Below are 19924 nucleotides of genomic sequence, written 5' to 3' on the forward strand. Positions count from 1 at the left end.
TTACTTTTTGGCATTTATTATAAAACACAAAACTTTAGATCATATACATGTATATAGATAATATAACAAAGTTCACATGGCACAGTTAATCTACAGAAGTACAGTATTCCCAGAATGCCTAACCATGAAGTCTGGCATGCGTATTCAAGTAAAGAAGACCAACGTAGTTGCTAGCGCTCAAGAAAATAGAGACATTAATATGTATTCTGCTCTAGTACACTTGAAAACAATTAACTTTTTTCCTTAAAACAACAACAAATTCTGATATTAAAGACTAATAATTAATCCGTCCTTGGTGACCTTTAAATTCTGTACCGTGATGGAATGAAAATCAAGTCTATATCCAAACAATTGCTAGCCCTACTCGCCCGTCTCATTCAGAAGATTTTTTAACATTGTTAAATGAATATTAACCAAATTTTCAGTTTTAATATTAAATGACTGTAATCAGACAAATAGATTGAAGAACCCTCTAAGTGTACTGTAGACATTGGTGAAAATATTATCAGTGTGCAATGAACTTAAAGAAAATCAGCTTCGTCCATATATGTATCGGACAGAATGAAAGAATTAAAATGTTTAAACTGAAGCTTTTATGAAAATACATGAACATTAAAACCGGTTAGAGCAAATTCCAGTTCAGTTGACTAAAGTTGGACTCAATTTTCAAAAGGGTCAGTTTTCAACGTGTCGAGGTCATCAGATTTTAGAAACACCTTTTTCAAACTGTTGAAAAATTACCCCGAGTATAAATTTCACAACCTTTTGTTTTCAATTTCCAACGTTGAAAAATGGCCCCATTGTCAATTTTCAACCCGGGTCAATATTCTTCGTAACAGGGGCATGGTCACGATTTTGGTCAAAAATTATATTTTGGTTTTAATGTTTTTAATGCTTCCATAAGACATTTCTAACGGTCAACCAAAACTTGAGTGTCATTCATCGTATTATAAGCGAGACACAGAGCTCGCAATTCTGTCATGTAAACAAAGCTTTTGTTTATGTTTTGAAAGTGGAAATAAATATTCCAGAGTAAGATCTAAAATGAATGTGATAAACGCTAGAAACTATTTTTTATGCTTAAAACGAATTAGAAGAGAGATAAATCAGCTTGAAAAAGAATGTTTACTGGTTTATTAAACATTATTACATAACAAAGAAGTGTTAGCTCTGTATCCTGCTGTTAAATCTACGACTGATACTCAAATTTTGGTTGATCATTAGAAATGCATTTCTAAAGCATTATAAACAATAAAAATGATAAATAAAATTTGACCAAAATCATTTAACAGAAAGAACCTCACAATGTGGAGGTGTCCAATACCACCTTAAGAAAAATTAATCACAAGTGTATATACAATTTGAATCCATAAAAATATACAACAATATATTACATGTACATTAAATCAAATAAAAATGTTCATAAAAAATTAGACATTAAATCAGCTCATACTCTAACTACAAAATTGTAGAGAGTACATGTATAATAACATTGCATTAGCATGATAAACAAGTCAATGCAGTTATAAAATATAATAATATAAATTGATATGTTTCATGATCTACATATGTACATGTACATATATATAAAATAGATTTTTTTTTACCATAAATATGTACACAACAATATTGGAATGTCTAAGATATTGGGGTTAAAATGAGGTTATATACACATTGCTGAATACTAGTATTGCTACAACCCATTTTTTCATTCATTTTGATAATAAAAAATTCACTGAGCATGGTATGATATGTATAAGATTAGTACATAAAAAGTCCAATATACAAATTACACTACATGTAAAATCACATTTTACGTGAATCAACAAAAGAACATGAATTTTAAAAAAAAATCTCAATAATATCTTTGGAAAACACTGTGAGTGTTCAAAAGTAATTGTCTCTAGAACCCCCCCCCCCCCCACTGTGAGTGTGTCAGTAGTCTTTGTCTCTATTTCTGTGGTTGACAATACACAGGGCTATAATGATGATTACCAACAACGATGACAGAGCTGTGAGGGACCACGTTGATATCTGGAAATTGTCATTCGTTTCTATTATGGGGGATGATGTGGCTGAACCTGCAAGGAGCAAAATGCATACATGTAATATGTACATTTGTTAACAAGATAATGTACATGTTATAGTGTGACAAAAGAAGAACATTGATTCTCGAAATATGATTTATCCAAGATGTACATGTATTCCTATCCAAAATCATGTTGTACATCTCTACAGAGCAATAAGATTTACCGGTATCCACTTCTTTTCCAAATATATTGTAAACTAGACACAATCTCGTTGCAAGCAACAATGGGGTCCTCCGTGTGATTTTCAGAATGTTATATAAAAACCTTGACTTTGAAGCTATGAAAGACATTAGACCCCCTCTTGGCCCCATATTTGATGGGCTGGCCACTTTTTATTGATATCAAAGTTGTTCAACAATTGTTTAGAAATTTTTAACCATTCTTGAAATATTTGGAAAAGAATGTTTTAGGGGCTGACCTTATCGGGATGATTTATCAATATGTTGGTTGCATAAATAACCACATCATTTGAGCATCTTTTCTTCTATATTGCCTTTTAAGGATACCGCTTACTAATGGGTGAAAAAATTCCTCTAATAGGAACAAAAAACTTACTCATTGCACACTGTAGCCCTACTATTGCACTGCAATTTTTTCACTATCAAATAACTGTCAATGACCTAGCTAGTGACCTCTGAATGTACCGGTATATTGGAAAATTTGTTGAAATTCTATAATGCATTACAAAATATTGATTGTTTTAAAGTTATTTTTAATTGAGTTTATGAGTCTCTTGGCATCTAATTCAAGGGGCAACCCCTTTTTTCTTGATATCCCAAGAATTCTAGTATCCCAACAATTCTATCCAAAATTGTTGTTCATTTTAAAAATAAAAGTGATCAAATATTTAAGAAGCCAGCCGTGAAGATTCTTAATGGGGACAGACATGTATTTCAATAAGGGTAATCAACAAGATATCTGTGAGCCAATGCTCACTAGTGATACCCCCGCTCTGATGTGAATATGCAAAATAAGCAGACTCGACATTTAACAGAAAGCTGGCATCCGATTGGTACAGAAATATATTCCACAATATGGCATGCCTAAACAAATAGTGTGTTAAAATTTCAAGCATCTGCGATAAATAGCTGCTGAGAAATCTTTGACGGAAATTTGTTTTAAAATTTTGGCTAAAATAAACAAAGTACTCATTTAACAGGAAGATGACATCCGATTGGTACAAAAATATATCCCACGATATGGCATGCCAAAACAAACACTGTGTAAAAATTTCAAGCATCTCCGATAAATAGCTGCTGAGAAATCTTTGATGGAAATTTGTTTGAAAATTTTGGCAATAAATAAACAAAGTCATTATTTAACAGGAAGTTGACGTCCAATTGATACAAAAATAAATCCCACAATATAGCATGCCAAAACAAATTGTGTGTTAAAATTTCAAGCATCTGCGATAAATAGCTGCTGAGAAATCTTTGACGGAAATTTGTTTGAAAATTTTGGCTAAAAATAAACAAAGTCGTCATTTAACACCCGATTGGTACAGAAATATATCCCACGATATGGCATGCCTATACAAATATTGTGTAAAAATTTCAAGCATCTGCGATAAATAGTTGCTGAGAAATCTTTGACGGAAATTTGTTTGAAAATTTTGGTTAAAAAATAGGCAAAGTCATCATTTAACAGGAAGATGAAGTCCGATTGATACAAAAATATATCCCACAATATGGCATGCCAAAACAAATAGTGTGTTAAAATTTCAAGCATCTGCGATAAATAGTTGCTGAGAATTCTTTGACGGAAATTTGTTTGAAAATTTTGGCAAAAAATAAACAAAGTCATCATTTAACAGGAAGTTGAAGTCCGATTGATACAAAAATACATCCCACAATATGGCATGCCAAAACAAATAGTGTGTAAAAATTTCAAGCATCTGCGATAAACAGTTGCTGAGAAATCTTTGACGAAAATTTGTTTGAAAATTTTGGCAAAAAATAAACAAAGTCGTCATTTAACAGGAAGTTGACATCTGATTGGTACAAAAATATATCCCACGATATGGCATGCCTATACAAATACTGTGTAAAAATTTCAAGCATCTGCGATAAACAGTTGCTGAGAAATCTTTGACGAAAATTTGTTTGAAAATTTTGGTTAAAAAATAAGCAAAGTCGTCATTTAACAGGAAGTTGACGTCCGATTGGTACAAAAATATATCCCACGATATGGCATGCTATAATAAACACTGTGTTAAAATTTCAAGCATCTGCGATAAATAGTTGCTGAGATAAATGCGACAGAAATTTTTGTTACGGACGGACAGACAGACAGACAGACACACAAGGGTAAAACAGTATACCCCCTTTCCTTCGGAGCGGGGGTATAATAAGAATTATCAATACAAACATGTTTGCTTCTACAATGCTTGATAAAATTTATCTCCTTCTCAAGATATACTCTGTCCAAGTTTGAGGACTTTGGCCCCTAAAAATCCCTACTTACGTCACCAATAGGCGTGACAATGATTTTTTTTTTCAAGAGAGATCTTGTTACGAACAATAACTTTGCTTCTATAATGCATTACAAAATCTTGATCATTTAAATTCACTACCACATTTGTTATATACATCGAAGTTCGAGCCATGTCTTAATAAAATATCAAATATTAAAAAGATACAGATAAAAAGGTTGAAAATTTTGATTCAAAAGGACTACCGGTATATATTACGAGTCATATGGCTGCATAATTTGTCATTTTTTAAAAATTTCAGACACATAAGATTGTATTGTTATTTTTAAGAAGAGTTGATATAAGAAGACCTAAGTGAATTTAAGTTAAAATCTGCAAGGGATCCCTTTCAGATGATAATTTCTCATGTTTAATTAGTAATCAAAAGAACACAATTTACTAGTCAGTGCCTGACTTACTTCCTGGTCGAGATGCTAGCTGAGGGAAATAGCTGGCCCAAAATCCAAAGTCCTTCTGTCGGTAGTTGGTGTAATTATAGGATGAGTTACTAATGTAAAAGTAGCTATGATTGTATATATTGTATTCCCGCCATGTTGTATTCTTAAAATAATTCAGATTAAATCGCCTAGGTGTGGGATCTCTGCAAATAAAGGAAAAGGTATTTTAGTTAATTTTGGCATATTCGTACAGATATTTGAGAGAAATTTAATTCTTTTTTTACATCAGAATTACTATATTAAATGTCATATTAAATAGGGTAATTACTTTGACATTAAGGAATACTAGTACATGTAAATGTACCACGGACTGGCTGATTACATAATGAGTTATTAACATCCTCATTACATATAGTATCGGCGGCAATACCCCGAGCAGAGTCAAGAAAAATGCATAAAGACAGAGTCAACATTTGTTACAATTGCATTGTTTAAATTTATTTTTAGCGCTCTAATTTAATCGCAGAAATTGGAAAGAAATAGCAGAATATAACCTTTTTGGGCCCAAACCAAAAAAAATTTCAAACCGCAGAAAATACCTGATATATGGTATCACAAATTGGAGCATTGTAGTTCTTGAAAAGAACATTTTTAAACATTTTTCCAATATAAAATTTGAGCCCCTCTTGATCAAGCTCGAGGCCCCAGTGTTGGTCTCAATTTGGCCTCACCCTCGGGCCTGAATCCCTAATTCAAGGGTCATGAATTTCACAATTTAAGTACAGGCTTTCATGAACATCATAACCATGCACTTAGTTTTTCTAAATTATATATGGGAGTAGAGAAGATGGTTATTGAAGGTTTAGTACATTTCCAGCATATGGCCAATTTGGCCTGAACCCCTGACCCAGAGGGCATGAATTTCACAATTTTGGTAGAGGGCTTCATGAACCATTATAGTTTATAACCACTAGAAATGCTCCAAACTAAAAATGGTAACAATTGGCCTTGTAGTTTTCAAGAAGAAGTTCAAAATGTAAAATCGTTAAAGGACAACATATGTTGCACGATGACTGAAGAAGACCGATTGCAATATTAAAGTCACCTTAGGTGACCTATTAAAAAAGTTTAATGAATGGTAAGAAACAAGAGAAAAGAGAATTGTTTGGTCAGTGTATTACATCTCACCCGTATGAGGAGAAATTAGTCCACAGACTCATCATGTATTCGCTCATGTTTCTGTCAGCGTAGTCATACTGCTGACGAGGATACACCCCCAGCAAGTCTATGTAGGTCTGGTTGATGAATGGGAAGCCAAAAATGTACTGGAGTTCTTGTCCATGTGCCACTCCTACAGAAACAAAAATAGCCATGAAGATGTCAGGGATTGAAATTCACTTTTTTTATAACCACCTGCAAATTTTAACTGGTGGAATTTTTTTTTACTTGCAAAAATTAAACATTTACTCGCATTTTTTCTTCTCTTAGTAATAATGTGAATAATTTTCATTAAAAAAACTGATTTTCTGTAGTAAATACTGCCTTTGATAGTATAGAGCACAAGTCTGCTCAAGTACGATTTTAGCATTCTGTGAAATCATTAGATTTCGTGGCGGCTCAATTTTCATGGAATTCGTGGGTACCTCTAATCCACGAATTAACATCCTCCACGAATTAATAAATTAGGGTAATAAAGCCATAAAGGTTTAAGAGAATACACGAAATTACGCCCCCACGAACCTGTAAAATTTAAGCAATCCACGAAAATTGGCCCCCACGAAATTAAATGATTCCAGAGTATTTTTTTTTCATAGACTTATACAGATCATAGTTAAATATGGTACTTAAGCCAGCATGCAGGTGATGTTTTCCAGTAAAAAAATAGTCAAAAAACACTTGTATTTTGCTCCAAAACATTAATTTATCAAAAAACAATGCTCCAAAACATTTTATCAAAAAATGACAACCTTCATGAAGTCATTTCTACATTTTGACATCACTGTGGTGACAACCTTTTCCACACTTACTTTTATTCAATATGACTTCAACTATCTTTAACCTTTTGTTTTAAAGCACATTATAGATCTTTAATTTTAGGAAAGGGGGGATGGCTAGATAAGAAATATGTAATACTGCATACAGTCCTTTTGATATCCAGAACATCTTTAACAAGCAATCACGAGCTTATAATTTCAGTAAAAAGATTTGAACTTTCAGTACATGAACATCTTCTATTCTTTTATTGAAGTGTGTTTAAAAAAGAAATACGGTAAGTTAAACCAAAATGAGAAAACTAGCTATAGTGTCTATTTAAAGAACCTTAGCAAAGAAAACTATGATGACTGTACTTGTGAAAATAACAAAGTCCAAAAAATAATCGATTTTAACAATGAAAACGATACACAACACATTGTCTACTAAATTATTTCCATTAGTTTTTCATCATTTGTAAAAGATACATGTATATGAAGATAAACATAACAATTTTTGAATTTAAAATCAATGATCAGACATTGAAATTTAAGAAAATTTGAGCCTTTTCAATTTCAACTTGTGAAATACCTCTGTAATATGGAAGGTAGTCATTCCAGGAGAAGTAGTTAAAGACATAAAAAAAAGTCTTGTTGTGGACAGTCTGCCATTTCATAGCTTCGTTCATTCCAGTACCAAACAGATAGTCCGACATCATCTGATATAGAAAAGAAAACAATTCAGAAATGTTTCATTTAACACCGACCCTAGATTTTTCACAGAAGCATTAGTTCTAAATTCATGAATAATATTTAAAGAAGTTAACACACAGCACTCACATCAATAGTCTTATGCAGTATCATGGTCTGATTTTGTGGTTGTGGCCAGTATTTGTATTGAAAGATCATGGCCTCTTTGGTGACACTATCTTTTACTCCTCTGTCACTCAAAAATTCATTGACAATATTGTCAAATTGGATTTTCTGTACTCCTTCGTCGAGTGTAGGTAAATTGGCTGAAAAACGATACACAAATCCATAATTTCACATTCGTATGCTTTATTTTATGTATTCTCAATGTATATCTGTATGATATAAAAAATACCACTAAACATCATCTTTGCTAGCCAAGGGTTTTCGGTCCACTTTGCTCCCGGGAGCAAAGTGGACCGAAAACCCTTGGCTAGCGAAGATGCTAAATATGCACAGTTTCCATCTCATACAAATTCTACATGTTTAAAGCTATACACGCTATAATTTGTGTCAATTATGAATGGTGGGAAAAAGCATGTGTTTGATTACTCATAAAAGTTACCTTTATGCTGTAAATTACAATGCTCAATTCAATCCCATAACAAAGATATCAAATTTTAAACAATAACAAGAGGCCAATAGGCCTTAACAGTCACCCGAGTACCATGCCCATACACAAACTTGTCCAGGAATCTCATATATGCATTTAATTAAGTTTCATTCTGGAGTATAAAAATTATAATACTGTAAGGACAACCACCTTCCTGCCTGAAATATTTCAAAAAGGACTATAAAACCTGTAATTTTGGCAAAAAACTGAAAGAGTGCATGACCTGATATTGAAAAGTTGCAAGACTGTGATAGAAAATAAATTTCCCATATAAGTTAACTTTCAAGAAAGGTTTTGTGTGTAAATGTGGCTCTTCTTTCATCAAAATTCATGAAAAAGCACTATTTTCCAGGCAGGAAAATGAACAATTAAAAGTCTATATCTTTGTAATGAGATAGAATTCACCATTGTAATCTACAGAATAAATGGAACTTATATCAGTAAAGAAACATATGCATTTTCACTGTCACTCAAAATTGACGCAAATTATAGAATGTATAGCTTTTATTCATTTTTGGAGCCATTATTTTTCCAAAGATATATTTCATCAACAATAGAAATATATACTTTCTTGCACGGCAAAGATATACAGAAAATAACTTGATAGCCTTGAAAACAAACAAGATATCTGTGAGCCAATGCTCACTAGTGATACCCCCGCTCTGATGTGAATATGCAAAATAAGCAAAGTCGACATTTAACAGAAAGCTGGCATCCGATTGGTACAGAAATATATCCCACAATATGGTATGCCTAAACAAATAGTGTGTTAAAATTTCAAGCATCTGCGATAAATAGCTGCTGAGAAATCTTTGAGGAAAATTTGTTTGAAAATTTGGGCTAAAATAAACAAAGTACTCATTTAACAGGAAGTTGACGTCCGATTGGTACAAAAATAAATCCAACGATATGGCATGCCTTAACAAACACTGTGTAAAAATTTCAAGCATCTGCGATAAACAGTTGCTGAGAAATCATTGACAGAAATTTGTTTGAAAATTTTGGCTAAAAATAAACAAAGTACTTATTAAACAGGAAGTTGACGTCCGATTAGTACAAAAATACATCCCACGATAAAGCATGCCTATACAAATACTGTGTAAAAATTTCAAGCATCTGCGATAAACAGTTGCTGAGAATTCTTTGACAAAAATTTGTTTAAAAATTTTTGCTAAAAATAAACAAAGTCGTCATTTACAGGAAGTTGACGTCTGATTGGTGCAAAAATATATCCCACGATATGGCATGCCTATACAAATACTGTGTAAAAATTTCAAGCATCTGCGATAAACAGTTGCTGAGAATTCTTTGACAAAAATTTGTTTGAAAATTTTTGCTAAAAATAAACAAAGTCGTCATTTAACAGGAAGTTGACGTCCGATTGGTACAAAAATACATCCCACGATATGGCATGCCTATATAAATATTGTGTAAAAATTTCAAGCATCTCCGATAAATAGTTGCTGAGAAATCTTTGACGAAAATTTGTATGAAAATTTTGGTTAAAAAATAAGCAAAGTCGTCATTTAACAGGAAGTTGACGTCCGATTGGTACAAAAATATATCCCACGATATGGCATGCCTTAACCAACACTGTGTAAAAATTTCAAGCATCTGCGATAAATAGTTCCTGAGATAAATGCGACAGAAATTTTTGTTACGGACGGACAGACAGACAGACAGACAGACAGACGGACGGACAGACGGACGGACGGACGGACGGACAGACAGACAGACACACAAGGGTAAAACAGTATACCCCCTCTCCTTCGGAGTGGGGGTATAATGAGAGAAAATGGTTACTTATCAAGTGTGAGATATTTCCTAGCTGTCTCAGAAGGACTTTGAACTTTAAATGTGTGTCATGGGGTTACTTACGGATGAAGAATGAACCATCATCTTTGTTTAGTCCTGCCATCACGACAATTCGCTTAAAATTGCCCGTTTCTCTCATGAATTTGGGACTATCTGGTAGGAATGCATCAACTGTCCCAACCAGCGACCCATCAACCACTGGTCCCCAAGGATTCCCGACTGACCCAGGCTGAAAAGATTCATGACAAAATATTAAAATTTTTATTGGGCCAGCATCAAACACTGATGTCAGTAATGGGAAACTTTGTTTATAATTTGATCCAGATGTCATTCAAATAAAACTTTGTATATTCATTTGGTACAAATAATTGATCTATTTTTGACAGTGTCAATGTAAAACAATAACATTTAACTGCAAGACAGAACACAAACTAAATAATCACATCATAATTATTGTCAATTTTCTTGCACTCGAACAACCTGTGAAATCTGACATGACACAGGTGCATGCTTCACAAGAAATTGTTAAACAAACATCGACCATGCAACGAGTCAACAGGTGGCTGGTTACATAATTGGAAATACACTACCAAGTACTTGTTTGATGCCAGAAACAGTAGTCTGAGTGGATAAATATTCTAATACATGGAAGTTAAATTAAGAATAAGGTATTTCTGAAAAATTAGGTTTTTTTTACACTCATTCACCTTGCATAACATGCTATATCAGCAGTCATTCTCCAGCAGTATCCAGAAACACTCTCTAAAAAAATGGGATAAAATTTTGTTTCTATGTATAATACGCACCCCAACTTTTGATAAAATTGGCTGAAAAAAGTGTTTACGCACGCACGCAAGCACACTAACACATATATATATCACTTCAGTTCAAATTTAAGATAGGGTGACAGTGTTCAAATTTCCAATAAAACTTTTATATACTTTTGATTTGGGCTGTGCAATAATACCTGTATTCAGGTACATGTATTGCGATATATATTTCAATACTGGTATATCATTTTAATTAATTGGGCTCAGAATTTCATTATGGGCTCACTATTCCAAAATTCTGATTTGAATTAAAAATTGCTGATGCATTTGTAATTGTTCCAAACACAAAAGGAAGGTCGTAGATTGTGATATTGTGACTGCTCAAAGAGATTCCCTAGAGCCAAAAAAAGTTGACATGCTAATATTCTTAATACATTGTAAAGAATTTGAAGTAGGCCCTGTTGCAGCAGATTATGTATCCCTGCAAGTTGACACAATCAGTCAAAACGTTCATGTCATGTACCCGGTACATGTAATAACTATAAATACATTAATTGTTGCACACGTTTAATTTCCTTTTTTCACCAGATCAGTTGACCACCTTAAATGCATTGTACCAAATGTACCTAATATACTGACTACTTTGGTTTGCTGAATGATAAATCATATAATTTTCTAAGTTTATATATTAAGAACAAAAATGTTTTATTCTTTTATTTGATATAGACTTATAGTGCAAATGAATTTTGAATATAAAATTATAAATCGATCATTTATACATATATCAAGAGCAAATCAAAGTATGTTGAACAATTTATTAAACCTACACATGAAAATACTTTACAATTATTAAACACCAACAAAAGCACAACAAATAAATCTACTGACAAAGCATAGATTAAAAATCACACAAAATACAACATATTTGGCCTTCTCGGGGGCTACTCACATATAAAACTGAAAAACTCCTGGGTTGACACCATCAGGAAATTATTAGCTGTAACTTAAGAAACCCGGGTTGACACCGTCGGGTAAATAATGGTTCCCGGGTTGACACCATCGGGATTTAAAGAGTATTTCCCGGGTTGACACCATCGGGATTTAAGGAATGGTTCCCGGGTTGACACCATCGGGATTTAAGGGATGGAACCTGGGTTGACACCATCAGGTTTAAATGCAGGGACCCGGGTTGACACCAGCGGGTAGATATAACTAATTACATAATGCATAGAAATTTATCTGAATTGGGGGTAACCAGGCCCAGGCCAGTTTAAAAAAAAAGAAAAGAAAAAAAAAATTTAAATTTTTTTTACAATTAATTGTGAGAGCCCCAACGACTGCATTGAGAACAAATTAAAATACAAATGTCTTATCTAAAGCATACAAAAGGTGAAGCATGGGGATGGTGGGTGGGATAATTAAAAACACAATGCGTCTGCTTAGCTAGAGTCCGGACAAAGGAATGATGCTACAAGTAGTTACTGAAACTTAATACTGCTAAGATAAGAGAATCACGTGGTGGCTGACCACCAGAGATGTAGCTGCCCATTATGCAATGCATTACCTAATTTGGACATGGAATTTAGGTATCTGCAATAATTAGGGACCCACTGCCTGGTCTAAAAATAACTACTACAGAGTGACCAAGCTTGTTTGCATATAAAGTATAAAACAAATCCTACATTGTTGACTATAAAATAATATCCAGCAAATGACTGTTTAAACCTAAATACATGTAGACCACACATTACATGAAGAATGAAAATATACACATGAAAATTATTGTTTTATATGTATAAACAAAATTTTTTATACATAAAAAATAACATATAACAGTCTCTTTACATTAAAAAAAAATTAAATCTTGATAATCAAGAGATTTTTGTGAAACACTTATGCCCCTCCCCCTTGAAGACCTCTGCAAAGAAAATTATTGGAATTTTTCTAAAACCAAGGGGCGTAACTCTGTCCAAAATTGCTGGATATATCACAATATATGGCAATACCAAATCCCCCCCCCCCCCCCCCCAAATACCAAGTCCTACTTTTGATTAATTTTTTCAAATTACATATACATATACTTTCTTCACCTGAAAATGAATTTATCTTAAAATCTTCACAATGTTCATGTGAAAATTTTTACAAAGCTAATATTGGTTATTACATTCACTTTACGATAACCTAACATGATTATTCTTCTAAAAACCTGTATACCAACCTTTAATCTGACTTTTGACGAGGCGTTTACAATTTCTCCGTATGACCTGTGTTCTGTGAGACATTTGGTCAGTCTATATGTGTCCCCAGTTGGACAGCCAAGCTCCCGTGCTAGCTCCTTGGCATAGTGCTGGGCATCATTGTTAGACTTAATGATCGCCCACTCACTCCTGTCTGAACCACTCTGCATGATTGCACGTTGAAAGAGATCTGAAAAGTTATTTTAACGATGAAGCAACCTTTCACTCATATACATTGTATGTATTGATGTATTTTAAATTAATCGTATAGAGCTGTTCAGTTCACAGTTAACTATACAATAAGCAAAGCTTGCATATTGTTGCTATGTGTATTCTACTGTAATTTATCGAATTACATTCACACTATAATACCCAACGTAACTGTTTATAAATGATCATGATCTATAATTATTACCAGTATTAATACACTTACTGACAGATCTAGGAGACAAAATCTGTAAACCAACACTAGATGCCCCTGTATTTTGACCAAAAATTGTGACGATGCCGGGGTTTCCCCGGAAACTCCGAATGTTTTCTCTGACAAACTCTAAAGCTCTTAACTGGTCCCACATTCCGTAGTTTCCTGGAGAATTGGCATCGTTTGTGCTTAAAAATCCTGCAGAAAAACCAATGGCATTTAAATTGCATTACTGGTGCATTGACATACAATTTCAAACACACATGTACAAAACAGATTAAGTACATTTTTTAAATTTATGTAGCAAAAACCCTTATTCTAATCAAAATAACATCTTACTTATAAAGTCAATAAATGCAAGCAGCATATTTATAAATTTCAAGCATATTTATAGAATGGGACAAATAAGGATATAATTTTTTCCTAATTTAACTAAAATTAGATTTGTAATATTGTTCCTTTGTGATACACTATAGAAATCCTTAAGGTCGGTAGCGGGGTTAAAATTTTGCGCCCTCTGCGCAGGGTATTGCGCATAACTGTTGTAAAACACAAATTTAAAGTAAAATGTTCAATGATACAGGTTATCATGTAACGTTTTTATTTCAGAAAAATTACTCATCAAAAAATTATTTTAAGTGAAATGAATCGTTAGAATAATGTCAGAAGTATTTTAATTTTTTCGCTGCTTCTTCAAAATCGACATTATTGTCGTCAGAGTCAACGTCTTAGGATCACGTCAGTTGAGACTCTAACGAAACAATTGACAAAAATTAACGTCGTGCATTTTCTATTACAGCGTCAATAATTAAAATCAAAACTATAATTTGCAAAATAAAAACATATACGCGACCTTTCTACGTTCTGTGTGAGTGGAAATGTATTTTTTCTTCTAATACAAATAAATTAAATTTGATTCGTAAACATCCTTTTGTTTAATACAATTCTATAATGTAAAATGGCTGGCACGGCACGTTTGTAGGATCAAACTATGATGACGGAGAGCCTAAAAACCATCCGCTCAATTTCGTTTTAATTTGGCAAAAAGTTTACTTATAGTTAACCTTCCATTGCCGAAAATTTAAAGAAAATCGTATGTTTGTAATTTTTAAATAAGAAATTGAAAATGAAAACCCTCATTTTCCTGTATAATCCTATATAAAATGTCGGTGATGAATCGGACATACGACCAAAATTTGAGCGCGAGAAACAGATAAACTATCCGGTCAGTTTACTTTATATTTTTCACATAGTTTACTCATAAGTTGACATTTCACTGTAAAAAATTTAAAGGAAATCGTATGTTTGAAACATTCTCCCCCGAGACTCCTTAAGTCAAAGTAGATGGGATCTCTCACTCTCAATCCCTCCACTCTCATCAGAAGCAAGCCAACCCATAATTAATAAATGATATTATCATACTTTCATGTTAAATACTGAAATCTGATTGGTTTAGACACAGTTGATAATCCATTCTATTACCCTCAGCTATAGCAACACACTTGGCAATGGGTAACACAACGAATTGTTACATGCATGTAAATTATGGGCGTACGGTTTGCCGTAGATTTAACATCATTTCTATATAAACGCAGTAAAATTTATCTAAAATTGTGATATTCAGTATAACAAAATAAATATAGTGCCTGTTTGGGAGGGTAACAGTTGAAATTGACACCCCTCGTTAACCATTGTCAAACAACGCGCAGTGGAAGTTGATAATAGTTTACTCAGGGTATCATTTTCAACTGTTACCCTCCCAAACACTTTTAACAGGCACTATTTGTATAATGTTGTCACACTTCCCTCAAACATCTCTATAGTATAAATGTGTGCAAGACAAAATATTGTGCTGAGTGCCCTACCCAGTGGTCCTAGCCTGTAGTTAAAGGTCACTACTACCACATCTCTCTCTGCCATGAAGACTCCAGGATACTGGTGGGAGGATCCCATCACGTACCCTCCACCATGGATAAACACCATTACAGGGTACAGTGTGGGGCTGTTACTTGGGATCTCTTCTGTATTCTAAACAAAATCAAATCAAGAAACAGATACACCTTTGTATGTACGGTACATGTATTTCATTATTCTACTTAACTTGAATTGAAAAACATGCTGCAGATGAAAACCACTCTAAAAATTCTAACGATCAAATCAAATGTGTCTGTTTTTCTTACCCTTGGTGCAAAAATATTCATGTAGAGACAGTCCTCGCTCATATTGGCATTTCCCATGTTTGGAACTGTCTCCTTCACATACCACAGGTGTTGTGGACATGCTGGTTTGTATGCTGTTGCATCCCATATACCCTCCCAAAAGGGCCGCTCTGGTTTCTTAAGTAAATGGTGAAACATATAAGTTTAAAGTTACCATTGTGTATAATGTGTATATATGTGTGAGAGAGATAGATAGATTACTTATCATGCTTATATCTAAAATATTGTAGAATATTGATATGACTTAAACCAAATGTTCCATACAAACATATGGAACACCATAGCTGTCTAAAGGACACAAATTACTTAATACATTGTTGTTTATAGTTACCCTATTTGGGTATATCCCTCTAACTATTTTTAGAATTGGTAGGACAACAAAGTAGTGCTTTTAAGCAAAATAGTCCCTGTACTTGCAGAGTGTATATACATTTATTGGGACATTTTAAATCAGAATGCTTGACACATGTCAGAAAAGAGGATTTGCAATTTTAAAAACAAGTGTCAAAATTGAATTATCATTTGAAGAAAAGAAATGAAATTGTTTGATGTACACCCTTTCCAAAACTGAGAAATTCCCTACTTTTACTTTCATTTTCAGAGTTTTTCAATACAGACGCATTTTGGCGGAAAACGAATCAGACTTCAAACCACGAAATTTTAACAGGAAAGAGACAATTTGATGAGCTTTCATTCAAGAGGTCCCTTGTTGCTGAACGAAAATTAGGGCCGGAGCTATGAACCATAACGTTAACATTACCACATATGGAAAATGCATTAGTGGACTATACCCATTGTGTGGCTAACCATTATATCATTACGTTGATAACATATCATAATATTCTGGTTCAACCCAGAGAATTTCACAGGTACAAAAACAGACATATTGTACGGAGATTCAAAATGGGAAATTTTTACATCTTTTCTCCATTTGGGTGTACTTGGGACACCATGCACAATATTCAGGTACTTTTATGTCTTTTCCAATGCAACATTCCCATAGACTTTTTATTTTTGGCTAGCTAGCTGTGTTATTTATTAACCTGAGGCGGTAGGGGGGACAGTTCAAAAGAGATAATCTCATTTTTTTTTCATTCTAATAATTTGGGTACAAAGGTATTTCTGTATATTGAGAAATTATGCAAAAATTGGTGGAGGTAGAAACTTGGGGATGAGTATACATGCTGTTCCATAGATAGAATGTTCTATCATTAAAATGACAGATGTCCTACGGACCTGGTTTAATGATAGAATTTGTCCCATATACTCGCTTTGTAGCAAATAAAAAAATTATATTAATTACCTAAAATGTTGCTCTTTTATAATCTCATATTACCACATTAACTGTTTTTGCAACGAAATCGCTGCCACTTTTAATGTCACGTTCGAAAATGTTTATGGTCGCCATGTTAATGATAAAATTTGAGACATTCCGAGTGCGATTTCCAACAAAATGGCAGGCAAATTCAAACGTTTATTTTAACAAAATGCCTTGGTACAACTCATTAAATGGATATTTTGTGGATAAAACTACATATGCATGTTCAAAAAGGTTTGTAATGTATAAAAATGTTATTTTCCCTATCAGATTATTTTTAACAGACTTAAAATCGAGGCAGAGCTGTTCAGCTTCACGGCTGCTACATTGCAAGTATATGGGACGAATTCTTACCATGTCTTACTGTGACCTGATCGTAGCCTGGTCATGGTAAGATTATTCTTTCTAGCTGTTCCATTGTGACCAAAACATTCCCCGATTACTGTAGACGTTTACTGCTCCAGTGCCACAAATACGTCCACGGCTCAACGTTTATTTCTCATTCTATTTTCAATGTAGAAGACAAAAACTTACCTTAAATCGATAAAGCCTTGGATCATTGTTGTATTCTATTGGTCGCTTTGCATATGGAATTCCAAGGAAAACATTGATGTGTTTTTTGTGTTTAGCAGCATACTGTGAAGGAATGGCAAACCCTTCGACAGCCCCATGTTTTGTATGCACTATAACGCTATCCCTACACTCAGAAATAGTTATCACACACACAAAAACACACAAAATACTCAAAAATTGCATTTTTTAGTGTAAATGTTTAAAATATCGAAAGCTTGATTCATAGCGGAAGTGGTTCAACGTAAGGTAAAAAACAGACTCGAGTGTTGGTAAAAACGGGCCGGGGCAAAACAAAAGCCGGGACAGATCGAGATTTTTTTTTTTAATCGTTAATAATCGGCTAATCTCATAGAAATTTTCAGAATATATCCGTAATATATTTTGAAAATTTCAGAATATATAAATATAAAGTAAAATTTTCTGTTTAATGTATCTCACTCCTCACGTTTTGTTTTCATTGCGAATATGATCATTATATTTTACATGAATATTATTTTATTTTATAATATAATCATAACAAAAGGATTATTATTTCATAATTACACAACATTCATAAAGAAAATCTTTCTGAAATCGACCCATTTCGAATTTAATTAATCGTCAATTAATTAATGTTTAAATGATATCTAACATTGTTGACAGATCTAGGCAGAAAACTGTAGCAAAATGTGATTTTTACTTTTTACAGAATTTTTTAGGGCGTACTTGGCGTATAGCGTGAAAAGTAATCCGTCAACCATATGACCATACATGATTTATTTTACCAAATCTTTTTGCTAAGATGTGATTCTATAGAACAAACACCATGAATTAAGGTTTGAGTCCATAAAATAGTAAATTAATTTAAGTTGTAACTTTGTCTCAAAATATATGGAGGTACATTGAAGTTATATTTCATTGAAAAATATATGTATATTTTTTATTTAAGACAATTATTTTTGGAGCACATATCCTACTTCTAAAGAGAATAAAAAAAACCCTTATAGAACTAAAATAAAACTATTGCAATTGGTATAGAGATGGTATACCATGTCTGTCACATTCAGCCCAGATTGTTTTAATCTGCAGTTGCGCAGTTCCACAGCTGTTCTAAATGATTACAAAAGCATTGTTCTGTTCATAAAAGCATAATTTGAATACAAAACAACATATAGAACCTCATGTTAATTGCTTTTTCATTTTTCATCTAGCATACTGGTTACTTATTACAATCAATTCAATTCATTAATTTACACAAAGAAAGATGTAAATATGAACAATAAAATGCTTTTTGCGGGCTATAAAGATAGCCACATTACAGAACGCGGGTTACGTTCATTTTTTTCGGTATTGATTGCTACCTTTTGTTCATGTTTGTTTAAATATACTCCTCCCTACCTTATTAAGGGTATCAAATACGATAGACCAACAAAATACAAAAGTTATCCTATCTCAATTTTCAATTCTTTATTCGCTCAAGACCAGTTCACTGGTATTTGAGGTTCAAAACCAGTATATATACAAATGTACACGAACACAGTCAAGGATCACATGTACAGTAGGAGTAATGATGACAAAAAAAGGTTAAAATCACAATACAATAGGTTGTTAAAGTTGGTTTCTGGAAGAACAGACTTTGAAAATTTTCTTAATAAATATTGACAAGTTTTTTAGTTTTTCTACATTAAAAGTATTCATGAGCTCGTTAAATTTTATAATATCCCACGTGCTGTATCTACACTTCTTTTTAATCAAGTCATCGCCTTACATGTATGCATGTTTTAGACTTTTTAGGTACGTCCAATCTCGCCCATTCTTAGCAAAAATTGTTTATATAATATATTTTGGGAATTTCATAAGTTAAAGTGACAATCACAGCTTCTTTGTATTAGTGTACTGAGTTTCACCTATACACCCTGTCAACACCACTGTTTTCTGGTATTACATGATTCGTAATGTGTCTTATATACACATGTATGTTTATATTTCGGAGGTGTTTTTTTAAAACATTAAAATCGCATGAAGTAAGAATAATTAATTATTAGGGATGGCAATCGGTTAATCGTATAACGTCCCGACCGATGAAACGGTTAATCAAATCAGAAATTACTTTTTGGAAACATACTTTTTTATATCATTCTCAAATAAATTTTATTTTTCCGTGCAAGAAGAGACAAAGTATGTTAATTTACTTTTATGGTCAAGATCAATGACTTAATTTCATTTAAAACAGAGAAAATAGTAACACACGTGTAACGGATGCATTAAACACCATGGACAAATATTTTTCGATAGTCATGC

At 33.1% G+C, this 19924-nt stretch overlaps 1 protein-coding gene across 1 annotated transcript; it reads right to left on the reverse strand.

The window, feature by feature from the left end:
• LOC105322690 (cholinesterase) lies at nt 1-17899 on the reverse strand. Its single transcript, XM_011421536.4, has 11 exons — nt 17606-17899; nt 15715-15870; nt 15400-15562; nt 13547-13732; nt 13095-13303; nt 10170-10335; nt 7769-7944; nt 7521-7647; nt 6147-6309; nt 4980-5161; nt 1-2081 (listed from the first exon to the last, which is right to left on the reverse strand). The coding sequence occupies exons 1-11, from the start codon at nt 17825-17827 to the stop codon at nt 1936-1938; spliced, it is 1896 nt and encodes a 631-aa protein (XP_011419838.3). The 5' UTR covers nt 17828-17899; the 3' UTR covers nt 1-1935.
• Between the last annotated feature and the right edge of the window lie 2025 nt (nt 17900-19924).

Source organism: Magallana gigas, chromosome 5 (assembly GCF_963853765.1).
Source record: "Magallana gigas chromosome 5, xbMagGiga1.1, whole genome shotgun sequence".
NCBI lineage: Eukaryota > Metazoa > Mollusca > Bivalvia > Ostreida > Ostreidae > Magallana > Magallana gigas.

Excerpts from the sequence above, each read along its gene's own strand:
- LOC105322690 (XM_011421536.4), bottom strand. The coding sequence starts at position 17,827 with ATGCAATTTTTGAGTATTTTGTGTGTTTTTGTGTGTGTGATAACTATT. Across the intron at positions 7,945-10,169 it reads TGATGGTTCATTCTTCATCC|CCAATTTACCTACACTCGAC; the intron begins GTAAGTAACCCC and ends ATCGTTTTTCAG. Across the intron at positions 6,310-7,520 it reads CTACCTTCCATATTACAGAG|GAGTGGCACATGGACAAGAA; the intron begins GTATTTCACAAG and ends TTGTTTCTGTAG.